This window comes from Bufo gargarizans, chromosome 6, assembly GCF_014858855.1.
Source record: "Bufo gargarizans isolate SCDJY-AF-19 chromosome 6, ASM1485885v1, whole genome shotgun sequence".
In the NCBI taxonomy this organism is placed as follows: domain Eukaryota; kingdom Metazoa; phylum Chordata; class Amphibia; order Anura; family Bufonidae; genus Bufo; species Bufo gargarizans.
In genome coordinates, this window is record NC_058085.1 from 336,124,155 (window position 1) to 336,139,420 (window position 15,266).

At 43.0% G+C, this 15,266-nt stretch overlaps 1 protein-coding gene and 1 long non-coding RNA gene across 2 annotated transcripts in view; one reads left to right on the top strand and one right to left on the bottom strand.

The window, feature by feature from the left end:
- Positions 1 to 15,266, top strand: part of TCERG1L (transcription elongation regulator 1 like) — a 324,890-nt gene that overhangs the window by 291,911 nt on the left and 17,713 nt on the right. Inside the window, exon 10 of the mRNA XM_044299170.1 lies at positions 5,853 to 5,922. Coding sequence (XP_044155105.1) covers positions 5,853 to 5,922 — 70 coding nt within the window. The remainder of the gene's footprint in view (positions 1 to 5,852; positions 5,923 to 15,266) is intronic.
- On the bottom strand, positions 146 to 2,408 carry LOC122941759. Its single transcript, XR_006390519.1, has 3 exons — positions 2,361 to 2,408; positions 378 to 537; positions 146 to 276 (listed from the first exon to the last, which is right to left on the bottom strand). It is a non-coding gene; the product is annotated as an uncharacterized LOC122941759 (long non-coding RNA).

Here is a 15,266-nt window from a genome sequence, read left to right on the forward strand (position 1 = left end):
CGTCGCTGCTAAGTTTGGGCACAGGATGTGCCAGGGCATCTAGGCAGCCGATTAGGCGGTCCTCCTGTCTCTCAGTTCTCCTCCTTTTATGTCTGGTCTGCCGAGTTGCCTCTGGTACGGCTTGGACAGTCTGCATGGGGCTGACGAAAGTCGGAGTGGGGGGGGGGGGCTGGAGGACTCATTGGCCCCATAGATGGGCCCGGCTCACTGTCCATTGTGCCCTCGTCCTCTTCCTCATCAGCTTGCGCCTGGCTGGGTTCCCAGCTACTATCGGTGCTGTGAAGTGGAAAATATAGGTAAGTATGTTCCCCATATGAAATTGAATGTATGTAATGTCATACCACATCCTCTCCTCAATGTGTATGCCCTTGACTCACCTCCGCATTTCGGTGCACGATATCAAAAAAGACATTTGTGCTGCATGCACATAACTGGAGCGTCCGCCTGGGGAGGATCCGCTCCTCTGCTCCTTTTGTTTGCGGCGATGGCGGATAAAGGCGTCTTTCAGGCTTTTCCATTTGCCTTTGATAGTGTTGACTATGAAAAAGGAAAAAAAAAGCATCCGTTAATATCTCTTTATTTTCTTACATTTGTTTCAGGTATTTAGCTACCGGACAGTCATTGGCCAGTCTACACTTCGCCTTTCTCATTGGGAAGTCCACAGCCAGCATGATCATCCGTGAAACCTGCGTGGCAATTTGGGACGTCCTTCATCCTGCTGTGATGGCCCAACCACAGAAGGAGGACTGGCTGCAAATTGCGGATCTGTTTTTCCAATCCTGCAATTTCCCAAACTGTGTCGGCGCAATAGACGGGAAACATATCCGCGTTCAGAAGCCCATAAGGAGCGGGAGTCAATTTTTTAATTATAAAAAATATTTTTCTTTTGTTCTTTTTGCGGTGGCTGATGCAAACTATTGCTTCCGATACATTGATGTGGGGTCCTACGGCAGCAGCTCAGACTCCGCTGTTTTCGGGCATTCGGCCTTTGGGCAAATGCTCAATAATAATGAGCTGGACCTCCCGGGGAACACCACACTGCCTGGGACCACTTTTCCCGCTATGCCCTTCGTTTTTGTGGGGGACTAGGCCTTTGCGCTGGGGGAGCATCTGATGAGGCCGTACTCCAGCCGGGGACTCTCCATTGCCAGGCGTGTATTTAATTACCGGCTGACAAGGGCACGCAGGGTGGTGGAGTGCGCCTTTGGGATTTTAGCGAACAAATGGCGCTTTCTCCATTCGCCCATTTATTTCAAATTGGAGACCGCTATCTCGGCCGTGAAGGCAGCGTGTGCTCTGCACAATTTTGTACATCTACGGGATGGGTTTAATTTCGAAGATTCCCACAGCCATTCCTTGGAGAGTCGGAATCAGAGCGGTGTGCGTGGGACCCGGCACGGTGCAGCTGTCCGGGACCACTTCAACACATATTTTGTGAGCCCACATGGGGCATTACCATGGCAATTGGAAGCCATCTAAGTTTCTGTTCATTTATATTTTTTGTCAGAAAAGTGTGTTTACATATTATTTGATTTTCTAATTTGTTTGATTATGACTAGGGCTAAATGAAAAATTTGGAAACGATCTTTTGTGCATTTGTTTTTTTTTTTCCTATATAGTGCCCCTTGAGGATGCCCCTATAGTGGCCATCAATAGTCGCCCATTAACAAGGGTTTAGAAATATGGGCGAAATTATGTGTCCCATTTAAGTGGCCAATACTCGGCCAGTAGAATATAAGCCAAGGAGGGTGAAATAACGGATCCCATCAAGGTGCCCAATACTGGCACGTTACAAACCCAAACACCTAACATATGCCTTGCCACCCAGAGCCCACAAACAGTCTCATTCTAAAAAATACACAATATCAATAACAACTTAGGATTCAAATCCCTCAACCCAAACTTAGGCCTACATTTCAAAATGCCACTACATTTGCGGATTGAAAGAGCGCAGTCTGGCACAAGATAGTGGAACCACTGCAAATTGATCATACTGGCCCATTGCATTGTACCAGAATGTGGGGGAGGGTGAACCAGGACAGTACTAAAAAATAAAGGGGCGAGGGGACACTATTACAACATGTAATGTGCACATTATTCTTTGTAAACTAAGGCCACTGAGTGCCCATATACAAGAACAGGGATGGTGATGCTGCGTCCCTCTAGCTGTTGCTAAAAAATCCAAGTCCATGCATGCCTGCACAGGCTCCAGCAAGTAAAATACAGGGCAGCATTTGTGGAGGTGGCGTTTGACAACAGCTGGAGGGCTGCAGGTAGAGCTGGCCAGGGCTATTACATATAGTTGGTACACCACTGCACACAAGGAGTTTACTTTCACTTTACAACACACATGGAAATACCTTTTCCCTGTTTCACTGTCTTGGTTAAACTGCTCCAATCTGGCCAGATGCTTTGGCAATATCCTCCCAGGCCTGCTGCCTGCTCCTCCTATTTTTGTAGTTGCCATCCTGCGTATCATACAGGCAGCGTTTGGCTTGCACCAGCCTGATGAGGGTCTCTGTGTCACAGCCGGACTCCTCCATGCTGGCTTCTCTCCAAAACTGTGCTTTGCACCTGGTGTTGTGCCTTTTCCAGCATGTTGCAAAATCCAAGACGCGCGTTCGAAATCAAGCGTTGCGCGTTCCCATTGAAGTCTATGGGCCAAAACGCGCGACAAACGCCCAAAAAAAAGCTCAAGCACTTGTTTGAGCGTCGGGCGTTTTACAGCGCGTAGGAACGCGCTGTAAAACGCCCAGGTGTGAACCCTTCCCATAGGGAAGCATTGGATTTCATGTCTTGAGCGTTTTACAGCGCGTTTGAACGCGCTGTAAAACGCTCAGGTGTGAACCCAGGGTAATGGCGATACCTCAAGCTGGAGACATGATGAGCTGTACTTCTTCCCCTCAAAGTGTACCTAATCTTTAAACAAACTCTGTATTAATCAATATTACAGTGTGTACATGAGGAATAATAATAATTTTGGCCATTATATCACATATATCTGCAATTTTCTAGCAGTTTTCATCTGTACATGCTTAATGTCTAGCTTGCAGATGTAAAAAAAATGGTGGGTGGAAACTAGCATAATCTACTGCAGACAGAAAGGAGAGAAGAATCATGCAGAAACAGCTCCAGGATCATGAAGAACATTACAGAGAGGTGCTGACCTGTATTGGTTGTGAATTTAGCACTTGTGCTGAAATATTAAACTTCCATATAGCTCTGCAGTCTCTTTAATATCTCTCCTTAAGTCATGCCGCACTCATGCTGCTGCCCCCCCAAAAAAGAGACTTGTATTGACATGTTTAATATAATCCTCCTGTGGAGCTGCTCTATCTCAAAATGGAATTCAAATCATTTTTCAAAGTGAAAAGCAATTAGTAACGGGGGAGGTAAAAAGCTGATACCATAATAAATAGACATTTCTTACTGATAAAGCATATCACAACATTTTTTGTGGTCGCTTGTATCATTGATTTATGTAAAATTGTGTGAACGTACAGTGACTCTTTAAACACCCCCATACATCGCAAAAAGGGATTGTTCCAAGATTTAAGCATCTTCTATCCACATATAATGGGCTAAGTTTCTGAATAGTGGGGTTTCAACTAGGGATCAACCAATTATCGGAGTTACCGATATTATCGTCCAATATTCATGATTTTAACAGTTATCGGTGTCGTCATCTAACCTTGCCGATAACGTGCCCAGCGCGCTATCACAGAACATGAGCGCGCTCATATTCCCTCAGCAGCACAGGGGAGAAGGAGTCACTCTCTCCGCGCTGCCAATGAGGATAGACGGGCGGAGGAGGGGCTGGCGCACTGCGTCACCAATGATAAGTAACATCTAATACAAATACAGGAGGCAGTGCCCAGCCTATATGACAGGACCCTGCGATCAGCGGGAGTTAACATCGCAGGGTGCCAGCTATGTGATTCTGCGCGGACCCACCCGCCTCCTGTATTAAACGTTAATTATCATTGGTGGCGCAGTGCGCCCTCCCCAATATTAAAGACATTGGTGGCGCAGTGAGCCCCCTGCCCCCAGTATTAAAACATTGGTGGCGCAGTGTGCCCCTCACCCCCCAGTCTTAAAATCACTGGTGTTGCAGTGCGCCCCCCCCCAAACCCCCTAGTATTAAAGTCAATGGTGGCAGTGGCCACAGGGTCACATCCCCTCCTCTTTATTGGTGGCAGTGACAGCTTCTTATCGGAGCTGCAGCAGTGTAATCCTGGGGCTCCGATCGGTTACCATGGCAGCCAGGATGCTACTGAAGCCATGTCTGCCATGGCAATCTCCCTGCTGCTGTGTGCACTATGCACAGGGCAGCAGGGAGAGTGTAAAGTCCTATTCACCCTAATAGAGCTCTATCAGGGTGAATAGGATAAGCGATTAAAAGGTCCCAGGTTCTAGCCCCTAAGTGGGAACATAGTTATTAAATAAAAAGTAAAAAAAAAACTCCAAAATATTAAGTTTAAATCACCCCCTTTCCCAATTTGACATATAAAATATATAAACAATAAATAAATAATTAAACATATCACATATTGCCATGCCCGAAAAGCTCAAAGTATTAAAATATATTTTAAAAAATCTCCTATGTGGTGAACGGCGTAATTTTTTTTTTCAAAAACGAAAATGCACAAAATATTGGTATAAGTTATCGGTTATCGGTATCGGCTCTACAAAATCAATATCGGTCGATCCCCTAGTTTCAACCACTAGGACCCCAGCCGATGGTCAAGCATTCTCCTTCCCTCTCCATTTATCTCTGTAGTACTTGGTGATCTTTGGCAGTCCAGTAGAAAAGAATGGAGAGGCAGTGCACATGCATGAGTGCCACTCTATTCATACAGAGGGGACAAAGGACCCCTGATCACATGATGGGTGGGAGCCCCAGCGCACTCCCACTGATCAGATACTTACCCCCTATCCACAGGAAACGTTTAAATCTTGACAAAACCCCTTTAAGATGTCATACTTGAGTAATGTCTGTGTGTATTCATAGGGATTACAGTGAAGGAAAAGTACAGCTCATGGAGGCACTGTTCAGTGTTACTGTGTATAAAAAATTATGGCATTGATTCCATATTTGTATTAGACATTGGACATACATTATGTGAATATTAATTTAAGAAAAAAGGTGAAAAAATGGATATGTGCTGACTAAAAGTAATGGAAGGTGACAAACACTTTCCAAGGCAGATTCAATGCAATATTTGCAATAACCTTTTCATGTACTTAATTATGCATTTCAATTTAAGGCATTGTATCATTATGAGAGCCACTTCTGAAAATAGAACAAAGGTGAATGATTGGGGGTAGTAGTATGCATTGTTACATGACAGTTGTTCAAATTAGGTGCATGAATGGGGCGGGAATGCTATAGCATGATCCTTTGATGCTTAGCAGCACCCCCTATAGTTCATAAAAGTGGATCCCAAGTGGGAGAATGGCTCTACGATGTCCATGTGCTCTAATAAGACATTTCCCTCAGTAATAATGAGATTTTAAAACTAGCAGTCACCAATATTAAGATGGCCTCTTCAGTCTGGCCAACAATCCAATAGAAAAGGAAACATTCTGACAGAAGTTGAAATAATTTTGAGCACATGGATCTACACCAACATCTCAGAATGAACAAGAGCATTGTAGTCCTTAAAACTAAATATTAGTTCATTAGGTATTTTGTGCTCAGCTCCGAGCTTGGGAATTAGTCCATTATTTCCAGATGCAAACATTTGGCTTTCGAGACTGAACATAAAATCATCATTATGGAAGTGTTTGGGGTGTTTAAATATTCTGATTACTATGGCTTTAAAGCAATTTTCTCTCCTTATCTCTACCAGCTGGCAAGAAAGATGGACTGGTCCCAGAAGATGCTAATGATGAACACAACTCCAAAATTAAGAGAAATAAGTGAGTACTCTCTATGTAGAAAGAGGACCTCATGTGTACTCAATGCCAGGATAGCTTGTAAGTTTCAACAGGACTTGATGTGAACTCTAAGTGCTAAGAGGATTTAAAGGAGTTCTGCCATAAAATACTTTTTATTATAAAGTTTATTTTCATCAATTGTTCAGCTCTCATTTTGACTTGAATATTTTTCTTTTCAAATTTACTTCATTTGCAGTTTTCTCTTATCCCCCTTGCTTAAATCCTACTTCCTGGTTTGTCATGTGACTTTTCCCATCATGTCTTAGGGCAGTGAGATGTGTCCTGACATCAGCAGATCATGTGACACTAACTAGTGTTGAGCACGAATATTTGAATCGCAAATTTTAATTGCGAATATCGCCACTTTGAGAATTTGCGGATATTTAGAAAATAGTGCTATAAATTCGTATTCGCGATTCACGATTAGTGTTTTTTGTTTTTGTTTACTAATAATCCCTATACTGCGAGCTCTGCATACATAAGTTAAATAATCATTTTGGTTCAGTAGAATTTGATAAAAAGCTATTTTTAAAATATGCAAATTACCTTGCTACCAGCAAGTAGGGTGGCTACTTGCTGGTAGCAGCCGCATCCTCCGATCCTAATGACGCCCCCTCCGCATTGTGATTGACAGGGCCAGGGAACGGAATCGTTCTCTGCTGGCCCTGCCTGTTTGCATTCAATATCTGGCGCCTGCGCCGCGGCCGTACCTATCTTCAATCTGCGCAGGCACACTTAGAGGCGGCCGCTCGCTCGGCCGCTCCATCCTCAATGCGCCTGCGCCGGGTGTAGATGTGACGTCATCGGCGCAAGCGCATTGAGGATGGAGCGGCCGAGCGAGTGGCCGCCTCTTAGTGCGCCTGCGCAGATTGAAGATAGGTACGGCCGTGGCGCAGATGCCATGTTTTGAATGCAAACAGGCAGGGCCAGCAGAGAACGATTCCGTTCCCTGGCCCTGTCAATCACAATGCGGAGGGGGCGTCATTAGGAGCGGAGGATGCGGCTGCTACCAGCAAGTAGCCGCCCTACCTGCTGGTAGCAGGGTAATTTGCATATTTTGAAAATAGCTTTTTATCAAATTCTACTGAACCAAAATGATTATTTAACTTATGTATGCAGAGCTCGCAGTATAGGGATTATTAGTAAACAAAAAAAAAAAAAAGGTTTAGTGGGCTGACAGAAGCCCTTTAAGACAAGTCTTGACAAATATACAGAGTGATACAAAAATGACAAATTCACTTCTTGCCAATCAATAAAAGTTCAATGTATCCGGGAAATGAGTAAGATCGTGAATATTCTAATCGCAAATTTATTGCGAATATCATCACTTAGCAACATTCCTAGCAACCAATAGGAAAGTTGCCTACCCCTTAGTGTTGATCGCGAATATTCTTATTGCTAATTTTTATATTGCATTGCTGATGTTCGCAATCAAGAAAATAATGACTGGAGATCACAAATTCTCGAATTTGCGAAGTTATGGTGAATATTCAGCCAAAAATTTGCAAAATACCGCAGATTTGAATATTGTCTATGCCGCTTATCACTGACACTAACCACACCCCTTTATTCTTACCAATGATGCTTCATACATCCTATATTACAAAGCTCCAATGCAGGATGTCACCAACAGCAACTGGAAATCAAAACTGATTTGCCACAGGGTGCAATGGTAGGCTAAAACTTTAGAACAAGACCGTTTTGTTAAATAGTGGTATTTAAGGAAAGTGATATAACAGTGATATCTGTTGGGCAGGGTACATTTATATTAGTGGCACAATCCCTTTAAAGTGTGCTTTCTATGCCAACAATTTGTACAGATCTTTGGGTATACTGTAAATGTTAACAGGTTTCGATTTGTACTGAAACAGCTCATTAAAAGGTTTTCATTGATGATCTATCCTTAGCGGGGGTGCACCACAAATGAGGCCAGGTGAGGCGATCAGGCCTCAGGCAGCACCAGGTAGGGGCTAAAGGGGGGCAGCCGAAGAGCCATGGGCTGAATGGCAGGGGTTAGGTTAAGAAATTTGCATTGCAAAGGGTAGGGGGCGCCATTTCAGTTATCGCCTCAGGCAGCAGAAAGGCTAGGTGCATCCCTGATCCTTAGGATAGGATATCAACATCTGATTGTGTGGTTCTGATAATAGCCTTACTCCCATGAGTACCTCAATCATTGTTTACAAGATACAGTGCCCTACCTTTGGTTGTGGTTGGGTCTGGGACTGCAGCTCACAGTCCAACTCAAGTGTCAGACCCCCACAATTCAGATATTTATGGCCAATTGTAAGGATAGGCCGGCATTTCTACAGTCCTAGAAACCCATTTAAGGTGTATTAAATGTGTCAAAAGTATTTGGATTAATGAATACTGTTCTTAGGAGTGTAGGGATAACATAATTGCAGTTGCCAGTTGTAGTATTTCCTATGCTGCTGGTCAGGTGGTTTAAATCAGTCCTGTCTGATGTCCCTGTTGTCAAGGCCTGCATAGACATTAGCGTCAGCCTAAAGGAGGACAGTATTTTTTCAGGGAAAACGTTTGGAGGAGTTATAGAGCTTCATGGAATTGGCCAAGAGCTCCATATTTTGCCCAAAGTTTCTGACAGCATTCTGAGGAACCAGCATCTGTTTTATAGTTGGAAAATATCCATACTTTTTAGCAAGCATTAAAGAGGGAGCAAGTGTTCAATTTCCCTGCAGTGTTATAACAGGGAAAATTAAACGTTGCACAGTTGCTATTTAAATCCCTATGCTTGTTCGTATAGGGCATTAAAGGGTAAGAACACCTTTGGGGGCAATTTTATATCATTGCATATTACTCGTTTTGGCCTAAAATATTTTTTTCTGTTGTTTTTTTTATTAAAAATTGTTAGTGGTTTCTGTTCCATAGGATTAAATTTCAGCCTAGCTGTAGAGTATCATGTTGCTGTTCTGATTGCTATGTACTGTATAGCCCTTATCTCTGAATTCTCCTAAACACTTATTTAAGCCATATTGTAATCAGATAGGAATAAGGCTATGTTTATGAGCTGTCAGGAATTCAGAGATAAGGGCTATACATAGTCGTCAGAACAGCAACATGACAGGGCAAGAGAATTTTCTGGACATCCAGTGACGTATCTGGCTCTCCATGGGTAAGCTAGGCGCAGGCTTGTGTCTTGCAGTAAGCCCAGTGACGTCACTGGCACAAATGAGCATTCTTTAGAGCTGCTTTAGCCTGTTTTTACAGGCAGGGCACCAATGCTCCATTCATTCATGGTGAATGAGTGCAGATCGGGTTGTGTTCGGGTTCAGGTTCAGGCCTTTAATCATGTGGAGCAGAAGCTGCTGACATTTTTTTTAATAAAGATCAATTGAAAAAATGATTTTTAGCCCAGAATAGGTAAAATGCAATTATAAAATAGCCCCGATGGTGTTCATAGCCTTTAAGTGGTTTGCCCGCTTATGTAATGTTGATGACCTATCCTCAGGATCAGATCGGCAGGGGTCCGACTGCCAGCACACATGTCGATCAGCTGCTTGAAGAGAACATAGTGGTTGTATGAGTGCTGTGTTCTCTTCAATGATTACCTGCTCGCTGTCAACATTGCAGTAGAAAGCAGGTGTAATTACAACTCCAACGTAACCATTCCCTTAAATAGGAGGGAGCCATCCCATTGAAGTGAAAGGGATGGCAAAATTGTAACCACATTTGCTCGCAGCTGCAATGTTGACGGCGAGCAGGTAAACATTGAAGAGAACACAGCTCTCATAGAAGAGCTGCGTTCTCGTCAAACAACTAATCAGAGGGGGTGCTGGGAGTTTGACCCCACTGATCTGATATTGATGTCTATTCTGAGGATAGGTAATCAATATTACAAAAGCGGAAAACCCCCTTTAAATGTTTGGGTTCTCAAGGGTGAAAGATATTTTCCACTCTGGATCTCAGGCTAATAGTTTCTCCTCATGGAAGACCCCAACTATTAACTCAAAATTCCCTAATAGGGTATTTGGAAATTGATTTTCTAAACCAGACAACCCCCCTTAAATGTTTTTAGCCTAATAGAGATTAAAGAACCTCTTGGATATTAAGCCATGTCACATCATTAAGTTGTAACTTGTCTACAGTGTCCTAGCTTTGTCATTTATCATTCAAGTTGATGCAAGTAATTAATTTCTCTGGCAACTATGTGACACTAATGTTCTAAATGGACTCCTTAATTAGACATTGTGAACAAATAAATTACTTTATTTTTTAAAGCAGTGCAGAGTATGTGGCGTAACCACAAGCTGCTGGACTAATAGGGTTTATCGCAAGATTAACTCAAGTAGGTGAAACTTAAGGGCGATGTCTTATATTTCAGTGATTTAATTTGATTTTTTTTTTTTTTTAAACAAACATGAATATGAAGTACAGAAGTGAAACACTGATGAGTAAAGACTAGGAGGACACCCAAGGAAAAATTGTGAAATGTGGGGTCACAAGTATCATCCCCAGTGGAGCTTTAAAGTATATAAATTATTAAAATGAATTTGTGATGTGATATTTTATGACAATTGCCTGACAGTTCTTCATTAACCCCTTTCTGATTCAGCCATTTCCATTTTTATTTTTACCTCCCTGCCTTCCAGTAGCCATAACCTATTTTACTGTTCACATAATCCAATCTGGGCTTGATTTTTGTGGGAGAAGTTGAACTTTCTCATCGCACTACTCAATATTCCATATGATCTAGTGGGAAGCTGAAAAAAAAATATATGGAAAATATATGTAAAATTGGGGAAGGGATGATTTAATCTTTAATGTTCTTTTTTTTTTTTTTTTTACTTTTATAGTATTAACTTTTAACCACCTTAGGGGGCTAAAACCTAAGATATTTTGATCCCTTGTCCTATTCACCCAAATAGAGATCTATTAGGGTGAATAGAATTTTGACACATTCCCTGCTGAGCTTTGCTTTTTTGCACAGTTCAGGGAGTTATACACTCACCTAAAGAATTATTAGGAACACCTGTTCTATTTCTCATTAATGCGATTATCTAGTCAACCAATCACATGGCAGTTGCTGCAATGCATGTAGGGTTGTGGTCCTGGTCAAGACAATCTCCTGAACTCCAAACTGAATGTCAGAATGGGAAAGAAAGGTGATTTAAGCAATTTTGAGCGTGGCATGGTTGTTGGTGCCAGACGGGGCGGTCTGAGTATTTCACAATCTGCTCAGTTACTGGGATTTTCACGCACAACCATTTCTAGGGTTTACAAAGAATGGTGTGAAAAGGGAAAAACATCCAGTATGCGGCAGTCCTGTGGGCGAAAATGCCTTGTTGATGCTAGAGGTCAGAGGAGAATGGTCCGACTGATTCAAGCTGATAGAAGAGCAATGTTGACTAAAATAACCACTCGTTACAACCGAGGTATGCAGCAAAGCATTTGTGAAGCCACAACACGCACAACCTTGAGGCGGATGGGCTACAACAGCAGAAGACCCCACCGGGTACCACTCATCTCCACTACAAATAGGAAAAAGAGGTTACAATTTGCACGAGCTCACCAAAATTGGACTGTTGAAGACTGGAAAAATGTTGCCTGGTCTGATGAGTCTCGATTTCTGTTGAGACATTCAAATGGTAGAGTCCGAATTTGGCGTAAACAGAATGAGAACATGTATCCATCATGCCTTGTTACAACTGTGCAGGCTGGTGGTGGTGGTGTAATGGTGTGGGGGATGTTTTCTGGGCACACTTTAGGCCCCTTAGTGCCAATTGGCCATCGTTTAAATGCCACGGGCTACCTGAGCATTGTTTCTGACCATGTCCATCCCTTAATGACCACCATGTATCCATCCTCTGATGGCTACTTCCAGCAGGATAATGCACCATGTCACAAAGCTCGAATCATTTCAAATTGGTTTCTTGAACATGACAATGTGTTCACTGTACTAAAATGGTCCGCACAGTCACCAGATCTCAACCCAATAGAGCATCTTTGGGATTTGGTGGAACGGGAGCTTCGTGCCCTGGATGTGCATCCCTCAAATCTCCATCAACTGCAAGATGCTATCCTATCAATATGGGCCAACATTTCTAAAGAATGCTATCAGCACCTTGTTGAATCAATGCCACGTAGAATTAAGGCAGTTCTGAAGGCAAAAGGGGGTCCAACACCGTATTAGTATGGTGTTCCTAATAATTCTTTAGGTGAGTGTACATGGCAGGCCTGAAAAGCTTCAAAAGCGTCCATTCTATCATGGTAACCAATCAGACTCCCATGATTTCACTGCGGGGACTCAGATCGGAAGGCAGAGGGAGCCGCATTCCTCTGCCTTACCTCATAGATGTCGAGATCAGTGTTGATTGCGGTATCTGAGGGGTTAAATAACAGGGTTCGGCATGATCGTTATTTCCCATCATTCCATCTTGGTGCCTGCTATATTACTCCATACATCACATCAGCCACTGTGACGTACCAATACGTCACAGCAGTTGGAAGGGTTTATAGTTTGAACATTTTTAGACAAGGCGATAGCAATTATTATTATTATTTTTTATTATTTATTAATTTTAATTTGTAATAAAGGAAAATAGGGGTTATTTGAATTTTTTATTCTTTTTGTTTTTTAGGGAACTTCAACATCCGATCACTAGATTGCTTATATAATAGACTGCAATGGTTTATCATTGCAGTCTATGGGAATATCACTGTGTTCCTATTAAGCCCTTCCTCATGCAAAGCTTAATAAGGGACTTTACTTTGGCAGTCTGCAAAGCTTTCAAAAGGCCCCAGGCTGCTATAGTAATTGAAAGGTGATCACCAGGGACACTCTGCTCCCATTAAAAAATCACTCAGATGCCTATGGTCGCAATGGACTGTAAGCATCTGAAGTGGATAAAAGTCAATAATCGGAGTTGTCTCCTATCAAAATTCTGCCACCAGGTGTCTCCTGTCTGATAGAAGAAGTAACCTCTGGCTATGGTGCTTGAACAGCTCCTGAGTGGCCACCGTGTTTAAAGACCCAGCATCTACTGTATGTGTATGGTGGATGTTGGGTAGGTGTTAATATAAAAAAAAATCATAGTGTCTTAATTGGATTTTCAGTCCCTGCCTGTTAACTTCCACAAGGACAGGGTAATGTACTCTGATGCAGCCAATTACTGAACTTAGCAGTGACGTGTCCCCAAGTGGCACATCACTGATAGGTCACATGTCACTTACAGACATGTCACGCTGAGTCCAGTAATTGGAGAGCATGTGACCTCATCCATGCAGAAGTTTACAGGTGGGGACTGAAAGTCCAGTGAAGACAGCCCTGAAGCTATAGAGCCGAAAAGGAGCTTTAGGGAGCAGATAGGTATAGATTTAATCACAGGTACCACTCATACTTGCTCATTTCAAAGATGGTCAGTGTGAATACTAATGGAAGCCATCTTGCTTCCTGTTTGGACCTACTTCAGATTACATGGAAAGCCAAACATTGCATGAGCTTTGTAACTTATTCCAGTCTCATGACCCTTGAGAATTTCCTTTGCCAGATTGTTTCTTCTTCTTTGCTGTATTTACTTCTACAATTAAATCTATCCTTCAAGCTGATGATGTTTCATCCATTTCTTCACCGAGATCTGCTCATTCCACTGGATTTTAACAGTTCTTCATCAGTATCAATAAACACAATGCAGCTCCATAAAGTCCTAGTTGTGGGGGAGGTTATCGGCCAAGAGCGGGCAGTTGACAGGCTCTATAACCACTTTAGAAGACTGATGGAGCTTGTGAGGTAATCCGTTTTGCATCATTTTAAAGGGTTGTCCAAAACCCAAACCTATTGCAAGGCAGCTGGGGAAGCTATTATGCCTAACACCTGGCCCCTACACTTTCTTTCTGCCGACATCCCCACTATCATTATGTGTGACTTCAACATCCCCATTGACACCTGCCACTCAGCCGCCTCTAAACGCCTATCACTCTCTTCCTCCTTCGGCCTCTCACAGTGGTCTTCCGCTACCACCCACAGAGATGGTCACACTCTGGATCTTATATTTACACCCCCCTGCTCACTATCTAACCTTTCTAATTCGCATCTTCCCCTATCCGACCACAATCTACTCACCTTCTCTTCACTGGTCTCTTCTGCTGCTTCCCCTGTCCACACACTAACACACCCCTGCAGGAACTTTAAGCATCTCGACTTTCGCTTGCTTTGTGACTCTCTTCTGCCACTCTCTACTATTTGTTCCCTCCAAGACCCAGATACTGCCACCCCCTGTATAACACCACAATAAGTACAGCTCTGGACCTGACACACAACAAAACCCAAAAAATCAACAGACAACCCTGGCACACCAATCTGACCAAAAAACTCAGACAAGCTTCCAGGGCTGCTGAGCGGTGATGGAAGAAATCCCACTAAGGATCACTTCACCACATACAAGCAATCCCTCCTCATTTTCAAATTCTTACTCACTGATGCAAACTTAGGCCTACTTCTCATCTCTCATATCTTCCCTGTCCCACAGCCCTAATCAACTCATCCCTAATCCCTAACCTCACCAGAGTATTTATCCCAGCCCTAACACATCTTTTTAACCTATCACTAACCTCTGGTGTTTCCCTCTCTGGTTTTAAACATGCTACCATTACACCCATCCTCAAAAAGCCTTTACTTTTTTTTTGTCCAGTTATCTCTCCATATGACTTCTTCCATATGCCTCAAAGCTACTTGAGCAACATGTCCATTCTGAACTGTACTCTCACCTCTCCTCCTGCTCCCTCTTTGACCCGACCCCACTACTCAACTACTCAACTGAGACTGCCCTTACCAAAGTCACCATTGACCTACTAACAGCCAAAACCAAAAAACATTACTCTGTCCTCCTTCTCCTTGACCTGTCTTCTGCCTTTGACACTGTCAACCACTCCATTCTGTTACAAATTCTCTAATCTCTTGGCATCACAGACCTGGCCCTCTCCTGGATCATACCTCACAGACTGGACATTTAGCGTCTCCCACTCTCACACCACCTCCTTGTCTCATTCCCGCTCTGTTGGTGTCCTGCAAGACTCTGTCCTAGGACTCCTGCTTTTCTCTATCTACACGTTCGTGCTGGAACAGCTCATTGAGTCCCATGGCTTTTAGTATCACTTTTATGTAGATGACAAACAAATCTACCTCTCTGGTCCAGACATCACCACCTTACTAACCAAAATCCCACAATGCCTATCTTCCATATCCTCCTATTTCTTCTCTCGCTTTCTAAAACTTAACATGGATAAAAAAGAATTCATCATCTTTCCCCATCTTGCTCAACACCCCCAACAGAACTATCTATCACGATCAATGGCTGCGCACTCTCCCCTGT